The following is a 27121-nucleotide window of genomic DNA, read 5'->3' as shown; positions in this document are numbered from 1 at the left end:
AGGATAAACACTGAGCTAAAGCTGTGTGACATTTTCAGCTGAAAATGTTTTTGGTTTCCCACTGGGGCCGTTGTCAATTATTTGTGCTAAGTGGATCTATCCCAAAGGGACTAATTACTCTGCTCTTTTCTCAGACATAACTGGTAAATGCAAGTTTGTGGTATTCCCTTGTTATATATGTAAAGAAAAGGGGAAAAGATGTTCCAAAAACTTCGGGAAATAGAAAACAAGCCTTGGAGAGTTAAGTGACAGCTCTCCCATTGATCTTTCTCTTGTTTCTAAAAGCTCCTTCTGATTTGATGTAGGTACTGTGCTGTTAACAGAGGTCATTAAGATAAAGGTCCTGTTTACACGTTCAACCAGCTGTGTGGGAAATGCTTGCCGCTGGTGCTGTGTACAACCAACCACATAACTATCTTCCACCTGATTGGCAGCCCTCCAGAAGGGAAGTTGCTGACTGGTTAGGAAAACCATATGTGAGCTGCTCTTCCCACATGGATGCTTTACACACAGAGACACACAGGAGCAATACTGTGATAGCACTGGTGGAAATAAGCTCCTTCAAGGCTGGGTGAATGCGTGAAGCTGAACAATAAGCTCTCAAAACCTTGGGTTCTCAGCTTCCTTAAAACAGGAATAGAGGCTCTATGGCCTTCCAGATGTTGTTGGACAGTAAACTCATTTAAATTATCTGAGGGCATTCTACTCATGGCACCAGACCCTACAGAATATCATAGGGCGGTGATATGAAAATAGGTTTTTTTCCTGCTTTTGTTCCTGTATTATGGAATACTCTTCCCTCGGCCATGTATAAAATGGCAACCACCATTTGCTTCAGACATCTCGTAGCAATATATCTGTTTGCTCAGGCTTTCCCTGACCTAGAAGATTGAACCATGCTTGAATCCCTTGAATTCCTAATTTGTTTTTACATGCTGTTATGTATGCTGCTGTTTTATTGGTTTTGGGTTGTATTTTTGTTCTAATGATGCCAGTGGTTTTTACATGGCACAATGCTTAGAGATTTGTAAAACATGAAGCGGTTTATCAATGCTTTTAAGTAAAATAAGCACCAGGCCATTCACCATACTGGTTGGGGCTGGTGGAAGTTAGAGTCCAACAACATCTGGGCAACCAGATGTTTCTTATCCAAGTCCTAAAGGGAGCATTAGCATCCTGTAATCAGCTCCTCATCCCCCAAACCAGTTGCTTGTCTGAATGGAACCAGTAACATTTGACCAATTGGCTCCGGGACACAGCTATTATTTATGATGTTTTTGAAAAGCAGGTAAAACATAGATTTATGATAAGTGCTTGTCCAGTCCCTGACAGCATCACCAGGTAGGGTTGGAAAACAATTTCGGCCTAAAAAACAGAAGACCTGCTTCCATAAGGGTTCTGTAGTCAATACTGAGCTAGGTAGACCAACAGTCCGAATCAGTAGAAGGCATTTTCCTGTTTTCTTAAGTAGAGGCCTGAGTGAGAACTGTCTCAGTGTATTTGAATCAGAGATCTTGTTATAAAGCATTTTAAATTGTCTTAGCAATTATGTTATCATAATGGCAGTTTTATAAATTTATAAATATATCATGAAGAATAAGATATTTTATTATAGTGTCTTACATTACTTTCAAAACTGCATTTTTCTCTTGTGCAGATTCCTTGAAGCCAGCTAGGCAAGACACTTTAGGGCCATAATTTTAACCATCAGCTTATTAGGGGTCTGATACACTGTAGCATAATCTTTGTAGAAGTGTTTCGATTTGGAGCAATTTTCTTTAAAAACACCAAGATGACTTTGCTAGGCACTTTTTTTTTACTTTACAATCACCTGAGTTTTGTTACAGTAAAGCAGCTTTTGTGGCTGACTTCCATTCTGAAGGGCATTCTCAAGCAGTTGGTGCCAGCACCATGCGCCTACACACGAATATTTTAAACCGTTGTTATTCATGCTATACACACAAATTTTTATAGGTCCGCACCAGCAAAGCAAGAATTCTGTGTCTTAAAAGAAGCAACATTCACTTGCGTTGTCTCCCTCCCTTTTCCCATTGTAGGTAAAATAAAATGCTTCCTTTGTAATTTCATATGGTCAGTGCTACAGACTGGTGATGTTCCAAGTATTCACTTAGGCAAAGCTGTGTGCCTTTTCTAGGTAACACGATAATCTGTGTCATTATCTGTAGAGCTGTCATCATGTGCGAGCAACAAGCAGGTGGCACTTGAATCCTTCAGCGGAATAAAAAAATATAATAGAATAGGTTTCAAGACAATAAATCCACTTAGTCCTAGAGGTCTAATGTGGCTTTGGTAATGATGTTGCCTCCTGATGTTGCTGAACTACAATTCCCATCAGCCCAGACTACAGGCCACAATGGCTGGGACTGATGGATGTTGGAGTCCCAACACATAGGAAAGGCCACCGGGCCACCATCTCTGTCTTAGGAGTAAGTTTAAGAGTTAAACCTTGTGGCCTGTTTTATAGGATTGCCATATGTCTGGGAAATCCCAGACATGTCCTTTGGGGGGGGGATAACATGCCCATGGGGGGATTTTTAAATTTTAAAGGAAATGCCATGGTTTGGGGTTTTTTTTATTCATTTATTTAGTTCAGTGGCCCGTTCTGCCTTTTCCCCTGGCTTGGGCCGGCAGCGCCTCGGGCTGTCATCTTTTTTGCTCTTCAAGATATGGCAACCCTACTGTTTGGAACCCCAGCATAGGATTTTACCATTTGCAATAAAGTGCTCCTGATCTTCTTTGAAAATCAATGCATCCATCATTTTCTTTTAAACTGTCACCTCTTAAATTATATCCCATTGAATGACGATAACATGTTTTCCGCAGTGAAATGTTCAGAAATCTATCTACCTCATCTCATAGGATGCTTAAGTGCTTTTACAAAATCATCCACAAAACCTTCTGGTTGAACAAACAAATAAATGAATTTCTGTTGAACTTCTGCATTGTAAACGTTCTAACATCTATTCTCTTCTCTCATTTTGCTATTCTGAAGTATTTTCCATTATAGGTAAAATGCATTCTTAGTCGTTCAGTATGATAAATGACTTTTTGATGTTTCAAATAGTCACTTAGGCAAAGTGCCTAGCTTTTTTAGGTAACACAATATTCTGTCTCATTGCAGAGCTGCTACATGCAAGCAGTGGGCAGGTAGAACTTTAATATTTCAAAAAACTGAAAGAAAATAAAAGGATAGATTTTAAAACTTTCACAATACAGAACATTCAAGTGCTGTCTAAGTATGTTCCATTCCATTTATTTGTTCACCAGAATTTTTTTATGGATAACTCTGTGAAAGCCATTAAGCGTTCTATGGACTGAAATATGTCAATTGCCTAATATTTAAAGCAAGAAAGATATGTTAGAATCATTCAATGGGATACAATTTAAGAGGTGATACTTAAAAAGAAAAGCATTTTTGCACTATCTTGCAAAGATAATCATAAGCGCCTTATTGCAAATGTTAAAAGAGAGGACTACAAAATACTGGGATTAAAACAGGCCACAACTTTCATTTGACTCCAAAACTTACTACTGTGGCTCTCTAGATATTGTTGCCTCCAATTCCAGTCACCCCCTGCTATCATGGCCTGTGGTCTGTGATGATGGGAAGAAGAAGAAGAGTTTGAATTTGATATCCCTCCTTTTATCACTACCATAAGGAGTCTTAAAGCGACTGACAATCTCCTTTCCCTTCCTCCCCCACAACAAACACTCTGTGAGGTGAATGAGGCTGAGAGACTTCAGAGAAGTGTGACTGGCCCAAGGTCACCCAGCAGCTGCATGTGGAGGAGCAGAGACGTGAACCCGGTTCCCCAGATTATGAGTCCACTGCTCTTAACCACTATACCACACTGGGAGTTCAACAACAACAGGAGGGACACCATAACCAAAGCCACATCAAACCTCCAGGAATAAGTGGATTCATTGTATTCTATATAATGGATCCAGCATATTTAATATTGGGAAAATAAAGGTTTTAATTATCTTAACAGTTTCATATAAATATCTTGCCCAGTGAAAATCTTTTGCTGACACCTCTGGCCCATGACATTAGGAAGCAGCCATTTTGCCTTTAACAATGTCACATTTTAGCAACTGAATGTAGCTGAACAAGCTGATCGTTTGTGTCCCAAATTCTTCCTATGCCCACACAAGCTGCCTACTCCTAGAATATCCCATTAATGGAATCTCTAGCTAGAAATATATTAATTCCCTAAGACACAGGCATAAATCTACTGCATTATTTTATTTGGTTTTTTCCCCTCCCTCTTGTAAATAGCAACCCATACAACATGGAGAGCAGACTGAGGCAAGAAATGTGAGAGACAGTTCCTCCTTTAATTTCCTTTACAGAGAACAGGTATGAAGTCTTTTTGAATGTAATGGCCTATTGTATATTTTTAAAAAAACATTCTAGGACTTGAACACTGCTGTAGGTATAATGCTGTTCTGCTAGGATGTTAAATTTTTAAATCATTGTATTGGTACTCCTGGTATAAATGTTTCATGTTTAAGATGGAAATCCCCATAGCACAGCTAGAGGAAGCAAGCCCCTTTTGAACTCACAGTGGCTTGCTTCCAGGTAGATAGGCTTAAGATGAGGCTTTAAATGTTGCAGTGGCGTAGCGTGGGGGTGCAGGGGGGGGGCTGGCTGCACCGGGCACAACATCTGGGGGTTAGGGTTAGGGGGCGCAAATCCACGGGTTAGGGGGCGCAAATTACTTGCCTTGCCCCGGGTGCTGACAACCCACACTACGCCACTGAAATGTTGTGCTGGTTTTATGCAGTGGGTTCTGAATACAGATTTTTATTTTGGATGCCTGTTCACATGCTACCCATTTGCAGATGCAGAAAAGTCCGTTCACCCCTTTTGCTGCAGCAGCATTGCAGGATGGCAAAGGCTTTACTAGAGCCCTGAGGGGGGAACTGGAACAGTGGTGCCCTTCCTGATAAGCGGTAGGGGCTTATCAGGAACTGGATCCTGGCCTGCACCAGGGGGCCGAGCCAACGGAGCAGGTAGGCTTCCTTCGGATCTGCCCCTTGCAGTCCACACCTGGGGCACTACCTGTTTGTTCCTTCACCAAATTTTTATCCCTGCCCACCCACCCTCAGTTTAAACTTATAGTCAATGACTTTGCTGTGGCTATGGTGGTCGCCATTCTTTAAGGGGGCCAGGTAGGAATTTCCCCACTGGGCTCATTGCCACTGACCCGGTGGTTTTGCCTACCTCATAGCAATCGTCACAACTGGTTGAGCATTGGGGCAATCCTTTGTTTTGGATGCAGGGGAGGTTGTAGTTTCCGCCTGCCCCTCCATCCAAATGCTGGGGTATACCGTTAAAGGGTTCTGGGGGGAGTGGCCATGTCTGTGTGCCCGGGGGAGAAGGCAGGGCTGAAGGCCCTCCCTCAGACGGTGGTCCCTGAGGGGGGTCACCCTATTTGATGTAAGTCTTAGGAACCCCCATCTGGATTGACCACATCTCACTTCCGGCGGGCGGGCTGGAAGTATTTTGATTGCCCCATTCCCAAGCCAAGCCTCTTTCATCTGTATTCAATAAAGTTGTGGCTTGTTTTGACCCCAAACCCAGCCTCATTCGTCTCTTATTTGCATGGGTTGGGGTAGGGGAACCTGATGCCTGGTCCTCCAAAGTGACTCCTTTTGCTCCTCATCTAGCATGGAAGCGCACACCCAGTGAGCATCTGAAAGAGGGAGGGAAGCCTCTGTGGTGACTACGCGGGGCCAAATATGTGGACTGCAAAACTTAAACTGATTCCCTATATCTGTGCCACGTGTTGCTGGCTACAACACCCTGCAATTCCGGATGGTGAGGCTTTGGGAAAACTTCTTCATGCTCCGGATAACCCCAAATGAGAGTGATCTGAATGGACCCATAAAAATGTAAAATTGTAGCATGTGGGCCTGATAGATCTGTGAAATCTTTAGCTTGGTGCCCTCCAAGTGACTGACAGCTGTCAGCCATTGGTACTTTCCCAGAGGAGTGTGTCAAATCAACGTCTTGCAGTACTAAGCAGTACCGAACTCACTCTCCTGCCTTTTCTGCCTGTATCCCTGACATTTTGAGATTAACATCTCACGCTGATGGGTGACATGGGTTTATGTCTATGTACACGCTACCAGCTTAAAACACAGCTAGGTGGTTCTTTTTCTCAATTCAAATCAGTAATAATAATTTTGCCCCGACCACTCTGGGTGGCAGAATGTACACGGCCAATATCTCAAGAAATGTGGTGTTCTCTAATTTACCACAAGACTGCTATTGAGTTCCCCTGTGTTTACAAATTTGTGATAGACTGTTGCCACACATATCCTGCCCCATATATATTTTTTACCAGCTGCTATGGAGGCCAAGCATTTTTATTGCTTTCTGTACACATACAAGCAAACACAAGAATTATATAATATCTGTGGGACAACTCTCTCCACATAATTAGTGGTTAGAAGGACTCGGTTTTAGTATAACACATCTTGAAAGTCTGTGGGTGTTCTATAATCAGCAGTTCTTTTCATGAAAAGTTTCTCGATCACGTTGAGTATTTAAAAAATAAAAAATCAGCTTTGGGCCATAGAGTATTCTTCTGCTAAACTGCATAAGAATGTTGACTTGGCTCTGGCTATGTAGCCTCAACTGTAAAACTGCATTCTTTTTACAAGGTAATGAAAGCATCTAACTGAAGGCTTTATTTGTTGAGGGAGAGCTTGGCTTAACATTTTCCAATATGCCAGTGGTTAAACTGATGAGATACTTTAAAATGAGTCATATGTCTCTCTTGTAAAATGGTGCTGCTAATTGCAAAAGCATGGAGTGAATCCTTTCTATCTGTTTAGTGTGCTTATAAAGCGGAGTATTCCCACTGGAAGCATAAATGCTGATCTGATTATGGCACCACCCCCACATTTGAAACTTTAGATTGACTAGTAAAATCCTGTGGTGTGTGCCGCAGGAAAAGTGGGGGGGGGGGGAGAGAAAAAAAGAGAAAGTATTGTGGACTGCTTGAACTGTTCCAGCTCCATTTACTTACTTTTCTACCTATGCTTCTAAAAGACAGACAAACAGCAACAAAAACAAGCAATTGCTTTACCAGCTCACAGTAACATGGCAGAAACTTAGGGAAAGCATAGTTTCCCAGGCAAGGTGTTCCTATTACAAGAGTATAAGGAGGATATTGACAAGCTAGAACATGCACAAAGGAGGGCAACCAAGATGATCAAGGGCATGGAAACCAAGCCGTATGAGGAATGGTTGAGGGAGCTGGGTATGTTTAACTTGGGAAAGAGGAGGCTGAGAGGAGATATGACTCCCAGTGGCGAAGCTGCATGCTCCACTACTGGGGGCGGAGAGCAGGCGGGGGTGTGGCTGGTGCCCTCTGGGGGGCATGACATGCGCCCCGGGGGTGTGACACAATGCCCACAGGGGCATGGCGCACATCCCAGGGGTGTGGTACACCACCCGTGAGGGCGTGGCGTGCTGCCCGCAGGGGTGTGGTGCACATTCTGGGGGCATGATGCATCGTCTGTGGGGGTGTGGCACCCGGTGCGTGCAGGGGTGCACGGTGCATGTTGGGGGGCTACATGATGGCACCCTACTGGAATAGCGGTGCTGGGGGTGGTCCGCTCCCTCCGCACTCCCATTCCTCTGCTAGTGATGACACCTATCTTCAAATATCTCAAGGGCTGTCATATGGAACAAACTTGTTTTCTCCTGCTCCAGAGAGAAGAAAGATTCCAGAGAAAGGAGATTCCAACTAAACATCAGGAAAAACATTCTGACGGGAAGAGCTGTTTGACAGTGGAATGGACTCCCTCATGATTTTTGTGGGCTTGTTTTCCAGGCTGATTCTTTGAAACCCTGAATCTAACTTTTTAAAACACTGAGGGCTTATCCACGGTTACCTTTCCCCCACTCTTTCCAGGCAGAGGTCTGCACTGATGCTCCATGGCCAAGCATTTGCTCTGTATGTTTTGCTTTTGCCATGAGCTTTCCCTGAAACCCCCCCCCCCACTCTTTTAAGATGAATTGGAGCAAACATCAAATCAGGTTTTCCAAGAGTTGCCATTTGCTCCAATTGAGCTTTAAAGAGCAGGTTTTCAAAAGGGGAGGGCTTGAACATGGACTTCTAAATTGTGGACCATGCCTGGAAAGAACAGAGGAAAAGTGTGGATAAGGCCTGAGTCAGCAAGGGCAAATTCAGCCTGGGTTGACTAGGAAAAGCTGATATAGATGAAAATATATGAACAGTAAAATAGTCAGAAGAGATGATCCTCACTCCAGTTTGTCAGAGAAAATATTGACCTGAAGTTAGGTCCAGTGAAATGACTGCAAAGTGGTTCAGACATGGTAATGCAGCGTTACTATATGTTCTTTGTTAAATATCCTCTTCACACGCAAATATATATCTATATTTTGTAGGTTCCTTCAGAATCTGAATTTCTGAGGTTCACTTTTGTTCCTTCGTTTGGAAGGCTTCCAACTCAGTTCTACATTGCCGATGCCACAACATTTCTTGCAGAGGGACTTGTGGATAGAAACTCTCGAGAAATTACTGGGCACAAGGTAGGGTTTTTTCCTTTTTTATATTTTCATACTGATTTATGTTTGTGCGGAGACAGTCTTTCAAACTGTCTTGAAATAGGTTGGCTGCCATCTGCATAGGTCCTCTTTGCTTGTAATCTTTACTGTTTACAAGCAATATCAACTGTTGTTATTTTCAGGTTGGATTCACTCACATGCCAGCAAACCTAGTTTTGTAATTAAAGTTTATTTGGTGCTGTAGTGCAACAGACCCATTTTCTGACCCTCCCCCCCCAAAAAACTGGACATTTTGTGAAAAGCAAACAGGTGGGGAAATGTACTGCAAAGTGTAGGATAACTGTGATTGATTTAATGTCAAAAAACATCTCCATAATCAAATCAGATGAATGCTCAATAAATCATGGAAGTCGTCTAACCCTCCCCACAAACTTTGTGCAAACAAATTATGACAAAATGCTCAACTTGTGGGTTTCCTGGAAGTGATCTTTATGTCAGCACTGCATTAATGTTTGAACCTTCTTGAAAAATGTTTTTCGCTTTGGCAGCATTATAGCTGTCCTTTGTTCTTCATCACACCTTGATGACATCACAACCAGCCAGGAGGGATAGGGAAGGCCTACCCATTTCAGCCCACCTTTGGGAAGCATATCCAGCTCGTAAATTCTTTGGCAACCAGTCACCTGTACTCTCTTTAGTCTTGCAAAGAGACGCTTAACAGACTGGGCTAGAGCCACTAATTTAACAGAGACAGGTTTGACCATTTGGGCATCCTCATTTTCTACAGAACCCTGTTTTACAGATATAAAGCCATAGGCTAATCCATACTAATCCCAATCCTATAGCAATGTTTTGTAAGTATGCTCTGCTGGATTAAGCAGAATGTCTTTCCAATCATGTCTTCAGTTGTGCCCTTTAAATCCCCAATGGAGGTGACCTTAAGGAGTGCCGACTCTGTTTCCCCAAGCCAATGTGTTTACACAAGAAGTTCCTAGGAGGCATTCCTGAATGAGCACAATGTGTACTAGGGCTAAGTGTACAGTCCTTAAGAGCTATTCCCTTGTGGGGTCCTACCTTGTGAAACAAGCTAAGACATTGTATTTGTTGTTTAAAATACATGGTGCCTTGTTGGGGACAGCCTCCAGTCTCTCATTCAGGAGCCACAGCAAAGCTGTTTCTGGCATTTGAGGGGTTAATGGCCAAAATCTGCAGGACCACTGAATGGGTCCCTGTAACAAAACAATGATGCTTTGTACTAAAATGCCCACCCTTAACAAGTACAGTCAAGCTCCCTGACTGCAAATTCTTTTGTGTTGTCTGCTCAGAGAGTGTCCTGGTTTTGAAGTCCTTTTGTGGCTTCAATGTCTATATGGGGCTTTGCCCCAGATTTTTCCCTCTGAGGAGCGTGGGAGCCAGTCTTTTGGTTTCGTGCAGCCCACAGCCAGAACCCAGTCTCAACCGTGCCTGCTTTTAAGGGGTCTCGTAGTCCATTCTGCTCGACTGCACCTGCCTCCACCCCAGTTCCTTTATTGCTCCTAATAAAATGTGAACGATTTCTTCTGGAATCTACCCCCCTCACTGTTTTGGTGCTGCTTGAAAGCGACAAGTGTCTTCCCTTGTATCAGGCCATATTTATGGGAAAGTGCACTGAGGGAAGAGGGAAGTCACCAACAGTGGAAAGCTCATTATGTCAACAATACAAGCCCCACTTTCTTTGTCTGTGACCCTCCTCATCTTTGCTGGTGCCTGAGACGTTGGACATGTTTTCCAATGCACTGTAACATTAGCTTGTAGTACAAATTCTTAATTCTTTGGCTGGTAAAGAAAACGAGCTTATGAAAGTAAAACAATTGACCCAAGTCTGGTTTGTTATTGTTATTTTACAATAGGCCGAAGCAGTTCCTGGAGGTCAGGCCGTAGGAAGTGGAAACGAGGGAAACGGCGGCTCTGCCAGTTGCACAAACAGTCGCCACAAACTTTTCCAAGCCAAAGATCACAAGTCAAGCAGAGGGGAAATGGAAGGGGATGACCTTTTCAAAGCTGAATTTGTCTTCATTACGGACTCGGATGAGGACAAAAACACTCCCCTAGGCAACGGATATGGACATGGAAGATCTAAGGGTCTGGATGCATCCTGTTTGTCTCCGAGGGACGAATCCAGAGGACATCCGACAGCCCCACAGTTACCACTGCATACTGAGATCTCTTACAGTTCTGTCAGCCAACAGAAACAGTCTCAGGTATCTTGTTTTCCTAATTGTGAGCATGCATGGAAAAGGAAATATTGCCATCTCTATGAAAACCTGTCTGTTTGTACTCTTCTTGGTTAGACTTGCTGTTTATTCGTTACCCTGCTCAGTTACGAATTAGTCCCTTCCGTATTTTCTTGCCTTCCATGGCTGAGAGAAGTTGCTTGTCTAGTGGAGGAGATTGGTGTGGTGGTGGAAAAAGCACATGGCACTGCAACATTTTTTGTACTTTCAATGACACTTTGCAGTTATGGCAAATGGGAGTAGTCCAGCCTTCACCAAGCTGGTATCCTTCAGGTGTTTTGGACACCCATCAGCCCCTACCAGCATGGCCAGTGGCCAGAGATGGTGGGATTTATAGTCCATAATATCTGGAAATCACCACTTTGGAGAAGGTTGGTGTACACTGTTACTATACTACTTCACCTAATGATGGCTGAAACAACACTTAACCTGAGCACACATTCTACTTAGGACTATTTTACACATGACAAAAATCCTCTCTCTCTATATATATATATATTTGGGTAGGGGCCATTAAGGAAACAAAGGAAGGGAAGGGCTGTTGCTCAGTAGCACAGCACAGGCTTTATATCCCAAAAATCCCAGGCTCAATCTCTGCCATTTCTAGGAAACTCTGGTAAAGATTCCTATCTGAAACACTCTAGAGCCACTGGCACTCACTGCAGACTGTGCTTCATGGACCAATATAAGGCAGCTTCGTAATTCATTTTGACATAGGGAATTGCAACTCTCTTGCATGCGGATCATCATGTGTAAATTGCTTCCTAGTGTGTGCAAACAAAAAATTCACATGACTTATTTGAATATGAGATTTGCTGGCATTCTGTGTAGGCATTGAGTGAAGTGTGAAGCATCCTACAGATCAATGAACAACTGTGACTGCTTTTAGTCTCACAGTATTACTCTGAAGCAGCCAGAACTATTCACTGGACCAAGCAGTCTGGGAATGTCATCAGCAAAACTAACCTTTGCTGATTATCATGGGCTGGATCCAGCGGTTCCCTTCCTCTAGTGGAAGAAGCTGGATCCAGTACCAAATCTCCAGGCTTCTTCATATGTTATGTTTTTTAGATTGCTGTACACCTACGTTTATTTTTAACTGTAGACATGAAATGGTAAACGATGAATGTGGCAAGCATGTGTTGGTAAACACGGGGACTGTATTAACCATACACACTTGTTTCAGAGCTGAGATTGGCTGCAGATCTGTCTCAAATCCATTTGGGGGGGCTGCCTAACTTGTGGCACTGTAACTTGTAAAATAAAGATTTTGAGGGGGTGGGGAATGTTTCAAATGTAGTTAGTAGACTCGTACCTTATCTGCTTTGAGATATATGTGTAAGGATTGCTTCCTCTTGCATCTTGTGTCTATTTTGTTTTTTGTTTTCGTTTTTTTGGAAACCTGAGGTTCATGATTGAGAGCTGGGTGCAAAATTGGGGCTCAGCTGAGCAAACATACAGCAAGAATTAAAGGACAGGGTGCTTCTGAACACATGTCCAAGCCAAGATTTGTGATCAGCACCAGAACCAAGTGTACAATCTCTCTCTCTCTCTCTCTCTCTCTCTCTCTCTCTCTCTCACACACACACACACACACACACACACACACCATTCCGGGTTGCCCCTTTAAAATTCATTTTTCAACAACATAATTTAGGAGCAGAACAGCTTTGTGGTTGTTCCTAATGTCAAAAACTCTTGCTGATTTACTGGAAATCAATACCCCTCACCACCCCAGTTAAAGGCCATAGGTTGTTTAAATAATTAAAGGCCTGGGAGAAGATAAATGTTTTTGCCTGGTGCCTAAAGACATGCAATGAAGGCACCAGGTGAGACTCCCTGGGGAGAGCATTCCGCAAGTGGGGACCACCACAGGCCTCTTGTGGAGGAGGCACACAAAGAAGAGCCTCCGGTGATGATCACTGGGTCCAGGGTTGGTTCATATGGGAAGAGGTGGTCCTTAAGGTGTTACGGTTCTGAGCTGTTTAAGACTTTCTATGTAAAAAACAGCACTTTGAATTGGGCCCAGAAATTAATTGGCAGCTGTTGAATAGTGGGTAGACATGGCAGACGACACAGCGATTTCTCCAAAGCAGCTCTTTATTTTGTAAGCTGGACCAGAACTGAACAGCAAACAGCTCAGCCGGCCTGCTTTTATAAGCAGCCGGCTGTCAACATTGTAGCAACAACAACCCAGGGTTTCCCGCCTAAAATAACTGACGTGGACCTGAGTGAAAACTATCTACAGTATCCCCCTGCTGGCCCAGGGTGAGAACTTCAGTACATAACAGCAGCCAGTGCCATCGGGCCAGGATAGGCGTCATATGCTCAAACCGTCTTTCAACAGTGAGCAACCTGCCCACTGAATTCTGCACCAAACTATCTTCAGATGCAACCCCACGTTTAACGCAGTAATCTAGCCTATAGTAGAGCATAGATGACAATAGGTAGGCTGTCCCTGTCCAGACAGGGGTGCAGCTGGGCCACCAACCAAAGCTCATGGAAGGCACTCTGCACCACGGAGGCCACCGGAGCCACAAGCAACACAAATGGACCCAGGCATACCCACAAGGTGCACATCCACTCCTTTTAGTGGATTATTCAGCTGCACTTTACCTGGAGTCATTCTTAAATGTATAAAATGCTGCTTATATTGTGCTCAGCCAACCAAGAAGAACCTTATTCTTTTAAAGAACTCTGTATATATGGAATTCCATATGTATATAATAGGTACTAGTTTGCATCCCATGCCAGTGGGTTAGTCATGATTCATAATAATAATAATAATAATAATAATTTTATTTATACCCTGCCCATCTGCTTTCCACAGCCACTCTGGGTGGCTTACAGCATATATAGGTAAAGGTAAAGGTACCCCTGCCCGAACGGGCCAGTCTTGACAGACTGTGGGGTTTGTGCGCCCATCTCACATCTATTGGCCGGGGGCCAGCGCTGTCCGGGGACACTTCCGGGTCACGTGGCCAGCGTGACATCGCTGCTCTGGCGAGCCAGAGCCGCACACACGGAACGCCGTTTACCTTCCCGTTGGTAAGCGGTACCTATTTATCTACTTGCCCCCGGGGGTGCTTTCGAACTGCTAGGTGGGCAGGCGCTGGGACCGAGCAGCGGGAGCGCACCCCGCCGCGGGGATTCGAACCGCCGACCTTTCGATCGGCAAGCCCTAGGCGTTGAGGCTTTAGCCCACAGCGCCACCCGCGTCCCTTACAGCATATATAAAACATAGTAAAACATGTTATACTGTATATGTTGGTGTGTGTGTGTGTATGAGATTTGTAAGCTGTTAGAGAATCCCTCAAGCAGCAATTGTTTTCATGGGTAAAGTGTTTAGCCAGATGGTGCTAAGGAATGTCAGTCAAGTCAGGACACAGCAATGCTTATGTCTTCACATCAACTTCTTGGGGAGATGTGCATGTATAACTGTGAGCCCATTTGCAGCCATTGGGTCCCTTTGCAATTCCACATAACACCAAGGTGTCTGCTAATAAAATCCTTCGTGGGTTTGCATTTTAAAAACCTGAAGCTTTTTACATCTTCTGTTTACAACCCACAGTTGTGAATGGCATTTTATTATTATTATTATTATTATTATTATTATTATTATTATTATTATTAGTGGGAAAGGGGGGAACAAATTAGTATTGAATCTAGAACACTGATATCTTTCTTTTATGTAAAGCAAAGTGCCAACAAATTATGTGCATGGATTATTTAATATTAAATAGCAATCACTTAGCAATGCAGCACACAATATAATCACTGGTAATTAAAGGAGGTGTTATGTTGTTAAAGCACATGGCAGATGTAGTGAATGGAAATAGGATGCATAATTTGAAGAACATCATGGTTGCTGCTCTGTATTAACATTTCTTTTTCTTTTCCCCTCTCCAGTTAACTTCTCCTCTGTCTACCTCTGATCATCCTTCTTATAAGCCACTTGTTGCTCATTTGCTTTTTCCAACTAACCTGACGGTAGAACAGGACCCGTCTCCCGCTGTCCACCAAGCCTCTTCTCTTCAAGAATCCCACAGCCAATGGCAGTCTGCAAATGGGTCCTCTGTACGCCAGACATCTACCTATTTACAGTCTACTGCTTCTTACAGCCTCCCTTCTCCCATATTACAAAGACCTTCTTTCCCAAGTCACAGCCTTTCAGATGGGGCTCAGTTGCCCAGTGGTCTCCAGGCTAGGAATCTTCCCCAGAAATATGAGCTCACCTCATCTCCTCTATCAAGCAAAGACTCGTGCCCTTCTTCCCCACAGGCTCACAGTTCAGCAGACACGCTTCAGAGCTCATCCCCTCAGGCCGCTTCTCCTCTCCCGCCCAAGAGGTTTGCCCCCTTGTCTGTGGTTCCCATCTATATCACGACACACTTATTATCCCCTAGTCCAAAGCCTCTGTCTTCTCCTCTTCATGGTTCCTCCTCCACCATCTATAGTGTCAACAACCCTGGCAGCCAAATGTCTTCCAGTGGGAACCTTCTGAAATCCGGAACTAAGTCGCCACTACCAACCAGACTCTCTCTTCTGACTGCTATTTTGAAGTCAGGATCCACTCCGAAAAGACCCTTTTCTCCTGCATCTTGCCCTGCTACATTTTCTCCCAATTCCCTGGGCTCTTCAATGCTGGCAATAGACCAAAAGTTTAAAATGACCCCTCCGACCCCTAAGAAAGCTGCCTCAGAGTATTCAATTAGGTCCGCCTCTCCAAGTCAAGAGGAATTTCGTCTTTCGGTGTTTTCTACCGTGCCCAATCGCATGGCCTCATTTTCAAAATCCAGCCCTACTCTTAGAACCAGGTCCCCGTCTCCTAAAAAGCACCTTGACACCAGGGCGCTTTCCCCTGACAAATTGTGCCCTTTGTCGCCCACCATTTCTTCCTATAGAAAAACAGTTGTGTCTCCTCTGTTACAGTCGAAATCTCCCACTTTCTCCTTACCTCCCCACGCCCCTAGGAAAGGGGCCCACTCTCCTGCCCACAAAGCCCGAGGGCCTGAAAAGTCTAAGAAGGTGCATACCTATTCCCCCACTTTTACCGCTAAGTCCTATCCACTGTCTCCTCCCGGTGTTAGCCAAAGGGACGCCGTTTCCCCCACTGCAGACAAGGGCTCTCTCTCTCCAACCGTAATGCATTCTAGCTGCCGGTCAAATGGATGTTTACCGCAAGCCATTGTTAAGGACCCAGCTACCAATTCGCCAGGTCTTTCACCTCATTGGCAAGCTTCTCATACAGATTCGACTTCACCCACTCCTCCAGGCTATCGTATTAAAGCCCCTTCTCCACACAGAGAGTCCTCCTCTGTTCATTCAAACTTCCGAGCTTGCCCTCCATCTTCAAGACCCAGGACCCCAACGGTACCACAGCACAGATCTCCTGCCACGGTGCACTCACCTTGTTCATTGTCAGGATCCAGGGAGGTGACTTCACCACTGTCTTTCTCTCTGCCTTCTGCCTCTGAGAATAAGAAGCCCCAGGTATTCAATATTTGCTTGCCTGCTTGCTTGCTTGCTTTCAGGGATGGGAGAGTCCATCCAGTTTGGTTGTTTCGGTGTCTCATTTTCCCAGACTTAAATTAAGTTATCCACATTATGCAGCAATTAGCATTTTTATATATATATTTAAAATCCTCATGGAAATCACCAGCATTTTAGCACTAATTTCTTCTAATAATCACATGTAGTTTGACACATTTTTGCAAGCAATTTATCCTAATGCTTCTTTGCATGTTATTTTACTAATACGTCCAGTTTTATGCCTACTTTCCACTAATAGACGCATTTTTGTAAACACTGGTTGGAGAACAGCACTGCAAAATTTGGAGAAGTGTGACACAGCTGTGTTTCGGTTTGCATGTGGCTTGGAAGAAATGGAAATGTGATAGATTTGGCTTTAAATGTGCACTGAGTCGAATTTCTCCTCCATTCCTACTAGCTTCCCTGCTGGTCTTCCCTTTCTTCTCCACTGCAGGAAAATGGTGCCCAAAGAATGAAAAAGAGAGAGAATCAAAGTTCTGAGCGATATGGATTATATCTTTGATAACTGAGATAATCCTCATCCAGCAATGTTTTCCAAGCACCTTGAGCCAAAGTATAGAAAAACTTTGCATAGGAGCAGTGAGGGAGCCAAGCTAATTGCTGGTGTCAAATTGTTCAAGGTGGTTGAAACAAAAAGATATTGTGAGGAGCTCCTAAAGGTTCTCTTGAAACTGAGTAGGTGGGCAGGAAACTGGCAAATGCAATTCGGTGGCCTGGTTTGCTCATCACAGTATGGCTTCCCATGACTGTGTGAATATGCCACCTCCCAGAGATGCAGGGTGGAACCTTGTTTGTTCCTCCCTGGGTGTGGGGTGGCAGCTAAGCCAAGGTTTAGCTCAGCTCAGATTGTGGTTAAGGTCTCTCTTCCTTCACCATGATCTATCACCCTAGAGTAAATCTTTATAGCAACTTTCTCCCTCCACCATATGCCTCTGAATACCAGTTGCACCAGTTGCAGACCAGATGAGCTGCTGGCCTGATCCAACAGGGGTCTTCTTAGGTTCTTCTCAATATCTTTGACTAAATGAAAATAATGCAGGCCCTCATTATTTTGCATGTATGGCTTGTACCACTGATGAAGGAACGGTATATGCATCCGAGTACCCATGAATTAGGGATGCAAATGGCACTGTGGGTTAAACCACAGAGCCTAGAACTTGCCGATCAGAAGGTTGGCGGTTTGAATCCCCGCGATGGAGTGAGCTCCCGTTGTTCAGTCTCAGCTCCTGCCAACCTAGCAGCTGAAAAGCACGTCAAAGTGCAAGTAGGTAAATAGGTACCGCTCTGGTGGGAAGGTAAACGGCGTTTCCGTGCGCTGCTCTGGTTTGCCAGAAGCGGCTTAGTCATGCTGGCCACATGACCCGGAAGCTGTATGCTGGCTCCCTCAGCCAATAAAGCAAGATGAGCGCTGCAACCCCAGAGTCGGTCACGACTGGACCTAATAATCAGGGGTCCCTTTACCTTTACCTTTATCCATGAATTTCTGCATCATAGGATAACTGTATTTGTGGTTTTGACACCACATGTCATTAACAGTGTGCACCAGATTGCTCAGCAACTACTTTTAAGGCTTTGTTTCAAAATCCCTTCAGTTGAACCAGTGACCATTTACATACACGAAATATTTTGGCACTGTTGGCACACATTCCAGCTTGTTAAAAAGAGAACTTTCTCCCCTTTCTGCTTTGTTCACGATAGAATGACAGTTCTAATCTGTGCTCATCAGTAAGTGGAAATAACCATGAGCTGCTCTGGATTAATTAATTTTGAAATTGATTTTTTTTGGTGTGATGCACCCTGTTTTCTGAAGCAAGTAGGGCATTGTCTTCAATCCCACTTTTCAGTCCAATCAATTGCAGCACAATTCAAACTTGCATCAACAATAGGCTGATTTGCACATGCTGTTGATGGATATTATAATTATTGTTGGCGGGAACTAACTTTGTGGCTGGTTCCATAGAAATAGCTTTAATCAAATTCAATTAAAAATGCAGCAGTTGTGTTACTGGATACAAATATTTATAAACCATTGTCCATATAATAATAATAATAATAATAATAATAATAATAATAAATTTTATTTATATCCCGCCCTCCCCAGCCGAAGCCGGGCTCAGGGCGGCTAACAACAATAAAAATAGTTCAACATTCTAAAACATTCATTATAACATTAATTAAATCAAATTAAAATCAAATTAATGGCAACCATCAAGCAAATTTTTGTGCAGATTGCCAGAGGAGGGGGTCAGGCTGCGCCCTGACAAAAGGCCTGGTGGAACAGCTCTGTCTTGCAGGCCCTGCGGAAGGATGCCAGGTCCTGCAGGGCTCTAGTCTCTTGTGACAGAGCGTTCCACCAGATTGGAGCCGCGGCCGAGAAGGTCCTGGCTCTAGTTGAGGCCAGCCTAACCTCTCTGAGGCCTGGGATCTTTAGGGTGTTTTTATTTGCAGACCGTAAATTTCTCTGTGGGACATACCAGGAGAGGCGGTCCCGTAGGTACGAGGGTCCTAGGCCGTATAGGGCTTTAAAGGTTAAAACCAGCACCTTAAACCTGATCCTGTACTCCACCGGGAGCCAGTGCAGCTGGTACAGCACCGGATGGATATGATCTCGCAGCGAAGACCCCGTAAGGAGTCTCGCTGCGGCATTCTGCACCCGCTGGAGTTTCTGGGTCAGTCTCAAGGGCAGCCCCACGTAGAGCGAGTTACAATAATCCAGTCTGGAGGTGACCGTCGCATGGATCACAGTGGCTAGGTCAGGGCGAGAGAGATAAGGAGCCAACTGCTTAGCCTGGCGGAGATGAAAAAATGCCGCCTTTGTTATAGCTGTAATCTGCGCCTCCATAGAGAGGGAGGTATCGAAGATTACACCCAAGCTCTTCACGGATGATGCTGGCACTAATTGCACCCCCGCAAGAGACGGGAGTTGCCCCCTCAATCCCATATCGCTCCGTCCCAGCCAGAGGACCTCTGTCTTCGAAGGATTTAACTTCAACCGGCTCCCACGTAACCATCCAGCCACAGCCAAGCATGGTTCATTTTGTGAGGAAGTGTTTCCCCACACAAAAGCAGAGCATGCATTCTTAAAGGCTGCTAATAATTCATGGCCTGCTATTACTACAGTCATCTCAATGTGCAAGGGATTGAAAAGCATGTGATTCTATGCAGTTTGCACAAAATGCTTGAATAGATTTTGCAGACATACAGGACAGAAGTCTTTCTGCCACATTCATGTGTGTGCACACACAGACACACACATGTGGCTACCTGCAAAATAAATATGCTGTATGTGCAGCCCACAATACTCTCACACATCTTATGTGCATTCCAGAAATCACTTTAGTGCATGGACATCCACAGTGGGGTAGTGGGCAGGCGAGGGCAGTTGCCCCATGCATGGTTTAACCATAATTCCCAGATTTCTTTTTTTTTAAGATAGGAAGTAAATTTGTAGAACCTGATATATGAGGCAAAACAGACAGGTATCATTCATATTTTTGTGAGAAATTAGCATGTCTTAACACATGGACTTAGGGGATGCGGGTGGCGCTGTGGTCTAAACCACAGAGCCTAGGGCTTGCCGATCAGAAGGTCAGCGGTTCAAATCCCCACAATGGGGTGAGCTCGCATTGCTCTGTCCCAGCTCCTTCCCACCTAGCAGTTCGAAAGCACATCAAAGTGCAAGTAGATAAATAGGTACCGCTCTGGTGGGAAGGTAAACGGTGTTTCCATGCACTGCTCTGGTTTCACCAGAAGTGGCTTCGTCATGCTGGCCACATGACCCGGAAAAACTATCTGTGGACAAACGTCGGCTGCCTCGGCCAGTAAAGTGAGATGAGCGTCGCAACCGCAGAGTCGTTCACGACTGGACTTAACTGTCAGGGGTACCTTTACCTTTACCTTTAACACATGGACTTATGTTTCATGAATAAACAGCATCTCTCATAGGATTGGTATTTTGAGTGCATGGAACTGCTCTCTAGAACATTGTGGCTTCAGAACTTCTAATGAGAGTCATGGTTTCAGGGGAACAGCTTATTGGGAGGAACACGGCGGAATTCCTCATCAAATAACACATTTATTCATAGAAAGAAAGAAAAATAATAATTTGATGCCAGCTTTATTGTTATGAGTCACTGACAACTCTACACAGTGTTGTAATTGCAGAGTCCTGTGCACAACGGAATGATGAGCAGTACGTGCCACATGCTTAATGTTGCTTTATTTTCAGTTCAAAGTGGAGAAATTACAAACATGCATCTTGCCTCTGCGGGAGCAGAGAAGCAAACCGTCCTTCTCCTCGGAATAACGAACACACCGAGAGAACCGGTGAAAAACAGGAAACCAGTGTACGTCACATCCAGCTTCCCATTCCCGTGGGAAAACCCAACAGTACTCTGACTGTGGAATGTAAACATTGTCTTGTGACAAGCACTTCGCTGCACAGTGAAGAGAGCAGAAACCAACATCCTCCCCCTTTCTGTGAATATCACTGGGCAGCGTGTTCGTACAATATCAGTACAAACCCAACTTCTGTACATAGGTACAGTGTTGATCCCTTGATACAATCTTAGACAATACATCAGCAGGAATTTCATTACCTGGCATATAGGACACCGTTACGAGTCCCTTCTGAATATGTTCCCTAGCAAGTTGCAACTTCAATTGCAAGTGCTTCGTGCTTTGCTTACAACCTTCCGAATTCAGCAAAGCCAAACATGCTTTGTTGTCCTGGTAAACCTGGATTGGACATTTGACAGGAATTTTCATGTCTTTGCACAACTGTAACAACCATTCACAATCCTTAAGTGAATAAGACAGTGCATTCAGTTCAGCTTCACAAGTACTTAAGCTAATTGTTGTTTGCTTCTTGCATGACCAATCAAATAGACCCTGATTGTACATGTAGCAAACTCCAGACGTACTTTTCCTGTCTGTAGTGTCACTTCCAAAACTTGCATCTGCAAAAAATTTCAAGACCACCAGACTTCTGATTGTTAAATCTCAGTCTGTAATGCATAGTGCCTTTCAAATAGTGTGCTATGCGTTTCAGAGCTTTCCAATCCTTAACAGTAGGATTGTTAACTTGTCTGCTTAGCAGATTACAGCTAACAGCAATGTCAGGTCTTGAACATCTGGCAATGAAGTTTAGCTTGCTAGCACACTTCTGTACAGTGTAGTGTCAGAAAATGCTTCTTCAGTGTCTTCTACCTGATAACCTGTTGTCATCGGTGTGTCTACAGGGTTAGCATCCATCAGGTTCAGTTTGCTTAACACATCAGCAATTTTCTGTGACTGGTGTACTAGAATGTTACCACTTTGATCTTTCTCTATTTCCAGAGATAGGTAGTTGTTTACCTCACCGAGATCTTTCATGTCAAAGTGCTCTTTCAGTTGAGCTAGGGCATTATTGTACATTGTGACATCTTTCCAAAAGAATAAAATATCATCAACATAAAACAAACAATACAGCTTCTTTTGCCTCTCCTCTTTGACAAACACACATGGATCAGCTTTCCCTTGCTGAAAACCTAGAGAAAACAATGCTTCAGTGAGTTTAGTGTGCCAACACCGTGCACTTTGTTTGAGACCATAAAGGGACTTCTTTAGAGCACAAACAAATCCCTGTTTTACCTGTACGCCATCAGGTGGAAGCATATAAAGTGATTCACCTAGAGATCCGTGCAAAAACGCTGCGCTGCTCTGTCTTGGCCTTGGGATATTTGCATTCCCTCTTCATATGGCCTAGACGTCCACACGAGTAGCATTTCACTGCCTTCAAAGCTTTGGCGCCCTCTGGTGGTTCCACTGCACTCTGGGATGACGTCTGTGAAGACTCCCCCATACCCATGCAGCTAGCATTCCGGCGATCTGCTTCATTCTGGATCACGGCAGTAACATCGGCTACTGTGAGCTGAGCAGTTGGCTGAACAGCAATCTGAGTGGCAACGGACTCCCAACTTGGACCCAAAGAATGTAGTATCATGAAGGAATACACAGCCTCTGGAAAGTTGAGTCCTCTCTGTTGCAGCTCGTGTCTCAGATTCTGCATCTCCATCAGATGTTTACGCACATCTCCACCTTCAGCAAGAGCCATACCATGCAGCTTGGCATAATAGTACATTGAGGAAGCAGCTTCTGTCCTCAAGTGAGCTTCTCTTAAAGTGTCCCAAATTTCTCTGGCTGTGGTCTTTCCACGCAACAGACAGAGCTCTTCTGGGGATATTATCAACGTAAGTGTTCCCCGTGCTTTGGAATCTTTAGTAGCCCATTCATCTGTAATTGGAGCTGGGGGGTTGTCTGTAATAACATTAAACAGACCCTCTTTCCGCAGAACAGCCTCTGCACAAAGCACCCAGTCCGTGTAATTTTTCTTATTGAGCTTAGGAATCCCAAAAGCATCAACCAGCTTTGCTTCAGCCATCATTGCTGCTTTAATCAAGCTGCGTCACAGTACAGCTGCTTCCAAAAGCACTTGTAAAAGTACTTTCGCTTTCCCAGCCACCAAGCCTGTGAGCCTGTGCCTTTGCCTGTATCGCGGCAAAACGGCTTTTGAAAGTACAAAGTCCAGCCATAAAGCCATAAACTAGAAACTGGCAGGCTGCCCGGAGCATGAGCACATACCTTCATCAATCAAACTTGACGCGCAGAGCAGATAACGCGATCCGTTCCTCTGTACCTCTGCCGGCATTCCGACTCGGCTTCTGGAGTCTCCATTCTTCAGTTTGATTTACGTCTTTCTGGGCCCATAACCAAAAAATGTTGTAATTGCAGAGTCCTGTGCACAACGGAATGATGAGCAGTACGTGCCACATGCTTAATGTTGCTTTATTTTCAGTTCAAAGTGGAGAAATTACAAACATGCATCTTGCCTCTGCGGGAGCAGAGAAGCAAACTGTCCTTCTCCTCGGAATGAAGAACACCGAGAGAACCGGTGAAAAACAGGAAACCAGTGTACGTCACATCCAGCTTCCCATTCCCGTGGGAAAACCCAACAGTACTCTGACTGTGGAATGTAAACATTGTCTTGTGACAAGCACTTCGCTGCACAGTGAAGGAAGCAGAAACCAACACACAGTGCAAATTCATGAGCTGTCAAATCCAGTTTGTCCCTTAAGAGTTTCTCTAATCTGACTCTGATAACTCTGCATCCCATGATGCTAGGGTAAAGACGCTGGGGGAGGAGAATCGGGGGGAAGGAATAGACTATGAGGAATTAAGAAAATGAAACTTTGTATTTTAATCCTTCCTGGTGTGTCAGAAAGAAGTTCCAAAGCAGTGATTTGGAAGGAAAAGTGCTTTCTTGTGCATTGTAACACTGACTGTTTGGACCATGTGTGTCACATGCCAAGAAAAGCACAGGAACTTACAGCAGGGTAAAGGTAAAGGGTAAAGGGACCCCTGACCATTAGGTCCAGTCGTGACTGACTCTGGGGTTGCGGTGCTCATCTCGCTTTATTGGCCGAGGGAGCTGGCGTACAGCTTCCGGGTCATGTGGCCAGCATGACTAAGCCGCTTCTGGCGAACCAGAGCAGCACACGGAAACACTGTTTACCTTCCTGCTGGAGTGGTACCTATTTATCTACTTGCACTTTGACGTGCTTTCAAACTGCTAGGTGGGCAGGAGCAGGGACCGAACAACGGGAGCTCACCCCATCGCGGGGATTCGAACTGCCAACCTTCCGATCGGCAAGCCCTGCTGTCGCTATTTTTGGGTGAGATTCAGTCACATACTGGCAAATTCAGGTTGAGCAAATAATGTTCATTTGGACCCCTTACACAGCAAACCTGCTTTCCTAAGAGATCAGAGTTTTTGCCCTAAGGAAAGTGATGGGGAGATGCACTGGAAAGTGGAAGGTAACTCTTGTTATGACACAAAGTCATATAGACTCCCCACAAACAAATCTGAATGAATGCTCATTAAATATTTCTCTAAGCTCCCTGCAAATCAGTTGTGATGAGTGCTCAATACAGGTTGTCTGGAAAATACAGGCTCGATACAGGTTGTCTGGAAAAGCGTTCCTAGTGTGTTTAACTTTTCCTTGGGAGTGAAATTGAGTAGATGAAAAGGTACTTGCCATCTGGTCCAAGGGACTTCACCACCTGCATCATTTAGCAAACAGAGCTAAGGAAAGCAACTGCAAGTCAGTATGGAGAAAGTCACAAACTGGCCTCTCCACCTCCACTTCAGTGGTTGTCTGTGTCTCAGCTCCATTATATTTGTATTATTATCAAACTACCAGTGTTGGCTCTCTTTGCAAAGCAAAGAGTTATCGCTATTGCTCTGTGAAAGTGAACACCTGTCTCTATCACTGACCTGTCAGCAAAAGGGCATCCTTTCACACATGTGGGCTGCATGGATTGTAGGTATTTGCAGCAAAGCATAAAATGAATATTGTGTGCACCCTAATAGACAAATGAATGCATGCCAATGAATAGTGAAATGAATGTGTGAGCTAGTGTTCTATAAAAGTCAGAACAACATACTGTATTCACGCAGCATGTAAACCCCCTTAATGTTGACAATATTTACAGTTGAGATTTTAATGTATAATATGTTTTCTTTTTCCATTCTCACCCCCCTTTTGTTTATGATTTGTAGTCACACAAGATCAAGACAAGCTACAAGGCTTTTGCAGCAATCCCTACAAACACGCTACTTCTCGAACAGAAGGTTAGTTTATTAAAAAAAAACCTATTCCAGTGATAGTGGTAATTTTATAATTAGGAGTAGCCTGATAAAATCACTTATTTGGGGTACCAAAACATATGACCAATGCTCTGCTGTTTGTGGTAGATGATTGCCAGCTGTTTAGCCCTAAGCGTTGATTGTCACTCTAAACTACTGGCTACATTTACAGAGCATCCATCCTCAGGGTTACTTGCCACCATTTGTGTGTGCTGTCTTGAAGAACTGGAGGTCCGGATTGGTTTCTGTTAGTCTTTCTAAGGAGCTTAACACTACAATAATCCAGGTTCCCCACCATAAGAATCCTGTTTGGAACCCTGGACAGAGGCAAATTTGGGAGAGCGCATCTGGTTCACTTGCACTGGGTGCCACAACAATGACAAACAATGGAATGTGAGAGGAAGTGGAGCACCACATTTTGGTGAAATGTTAAAGCCTGAAGTCTTTCACTGCCCTGGGGAGCCACTGCCATTCAGCATAGCCAGTGTTGTGCTAGATGGGCAGGATGACTAGGTTCAGAGCAAAAGCAGCTTCAAGTGTCCCTATGGGAGAAAGTAAACATCAGTGTGCATGCTCCCTCTAGAGGACAGGTGGGCACAGTGCATCAGAACGGCAGCATGACTAAGAACCAGAAGTCACATTGGTTGTGCCCAGGCCCTTGGATCTCTCTCTTGATTGTGGAACCTGGCTGGGAGAAATTAGCTTAAAGTAACAAGGGAATCTTAAAAAACACAAAAATAATTTAGGAGAAACTCATGTTTTCCTAAATTTACTCCTTAGATTCTACTGCTTCTACAAATGTGTGCATGGAGATTAAAATTATAATACTACAAGTGTGGTTTATTATTTTTGTTGTTGTTCCCCTGCGGTACTTTGCAAAATGAGTTGGGGTTACGGTAACAGCTGATTTGACGGAATTCTTTTCTTTGGGACTTTGTATGCATGTTGCTTAGGGTGCTTGGACAGATGGGTGCAATCTCAACAAAAGAAAGAAACAGGTTAACAAATGAATAAAATTTGCATTGTAGTTCTGCCTTTGCTTTTTATTTTTCCAATGCTGCCTTGGTCTCAGAATAATTTGAATTAATCCGTAGGCACTCGATGAACCAGCCAAAGCAGAAGAAGTCGCAGAAAACAAATCTTTGGATACACATTCAGAGGTGACTCTATTCTTCTCTCTGAATTCAACCCATCCCTATGAAAATCCCTTTATTTCTGGTCATATCTCCATTTGACTGATCTTGTCCACAGTGAATAAATGTTAGAATTTGCACTTTTAGGTCGCATCCACGCCATTCATTGGAGAGCATTTCAAACACACTCCTACCTCGAAAGAATCTTGAAAATGGTCATGTACCTTTCAGAGATCTACAATTTCCAGTCACCTTAACAAACTATAGTTCCCAGGATCTTTGGGGGGGGGAGAAATACGTTTTAAATGAGCTTTAGATGTATGATGTGGATGTGATAGTTGTGGTTCCCAAAAGATGCAGGCTATTACAAAATGCTTATAGCTGTGTTTTTGCCCACTTCTAATGAAAACTTTGTAATGGTAAGAGCTGTCTGCCAGTGGAAACGATAGCCATGGGAGATGGCAGACTCTCCTTCACTTGATGGCATTTAAGGAGATGCTAGATGGTCACTTGCCAAGGATGCTATGGTCCAAGGGAAACCAGTGCTCTCCAGATACACATTTTTTTCAATTTTTTCAATTGATTTTCACATTTATCACAAGGAAAAAGGAAAAACATTACAAAACACAAAACAAAGAAAAAAAGACACAAAAAAGAATTATTACTTCAAATCCCTAATTTCATTACATTGAAAACTGACTTCCTCAAATCCCCTCTATCTGAATTTCATTATATCACCTATTTAACAGTTCTCCAAATTCATATTTCTAATGATATTAACTCCTTTCATTTACTTACCTCATCTCCTTTATTGATATTGTAATCCTTATTATTTACTAGCACATATTCTTATTCTACCCCTAAGCCTATTAATTTCTTCCAAGAATTTTCTATTTATCTTATATTA

The 27121-nt window shown here is 43.9% G+C and overlaps 1 protein-coding gene across 9 annotated transcripts in view; it reads left to right on the top strand.

The window, feature by feature from the left end:
- The window catches only part of MLIP (muscular LMNA interacting protein), a 53216-nt gene that overhangs the window by 8700 nt on the left and 17395 nt on the right, over nt 1-27121 (top strand). For 7 of the 9 annotated variants that reach the window (XM_082218273.1, XM_082218272.1, XM_082218271.1 and 4 more), the window contains exons 2-7: nt 4301-4381; nt 8450-8593; nt 10459-10809; nt 14752-16335; nt 24995-25066; nt 26176-26241. In XM_082218273.1, the coding sequence (XP_082074399.1) occupies nt 4301-4381; nt 8450-8593; nt 10459-10809; nt 14752-16335; nt 24995-25066; nt 26176-26241 (2298 nt within the window). The remainder of the gene's footprint in view (nt 1-4300; nt 4382-8449; nt 8594-10458; nt 10810-14751; nt 16336-24994; nt 25067-26175; nt 26242-27121) is intronic. The other 2 variants (XM_082218274.1, XM_082218270.1) reach the window with 2 other exon arrangements.

The sequence above is a fragment of the Podarcis vaucheri genome, assembly GCF_965113315.1.
Source record: "Podarcis vaucheri genome assembly, chromosome: 3".
NCBI lineage: Eukaryota > Metazoa > Chordata > Lepidosauria > Squamata > Lacertidae > Podarcis > Podarcis vaucheri.
The sequence above is the reverse complement of the archived record's forward strand: the minus strand, read 5'-3'. Positions and strand labels throughout refer to the sequence as shown.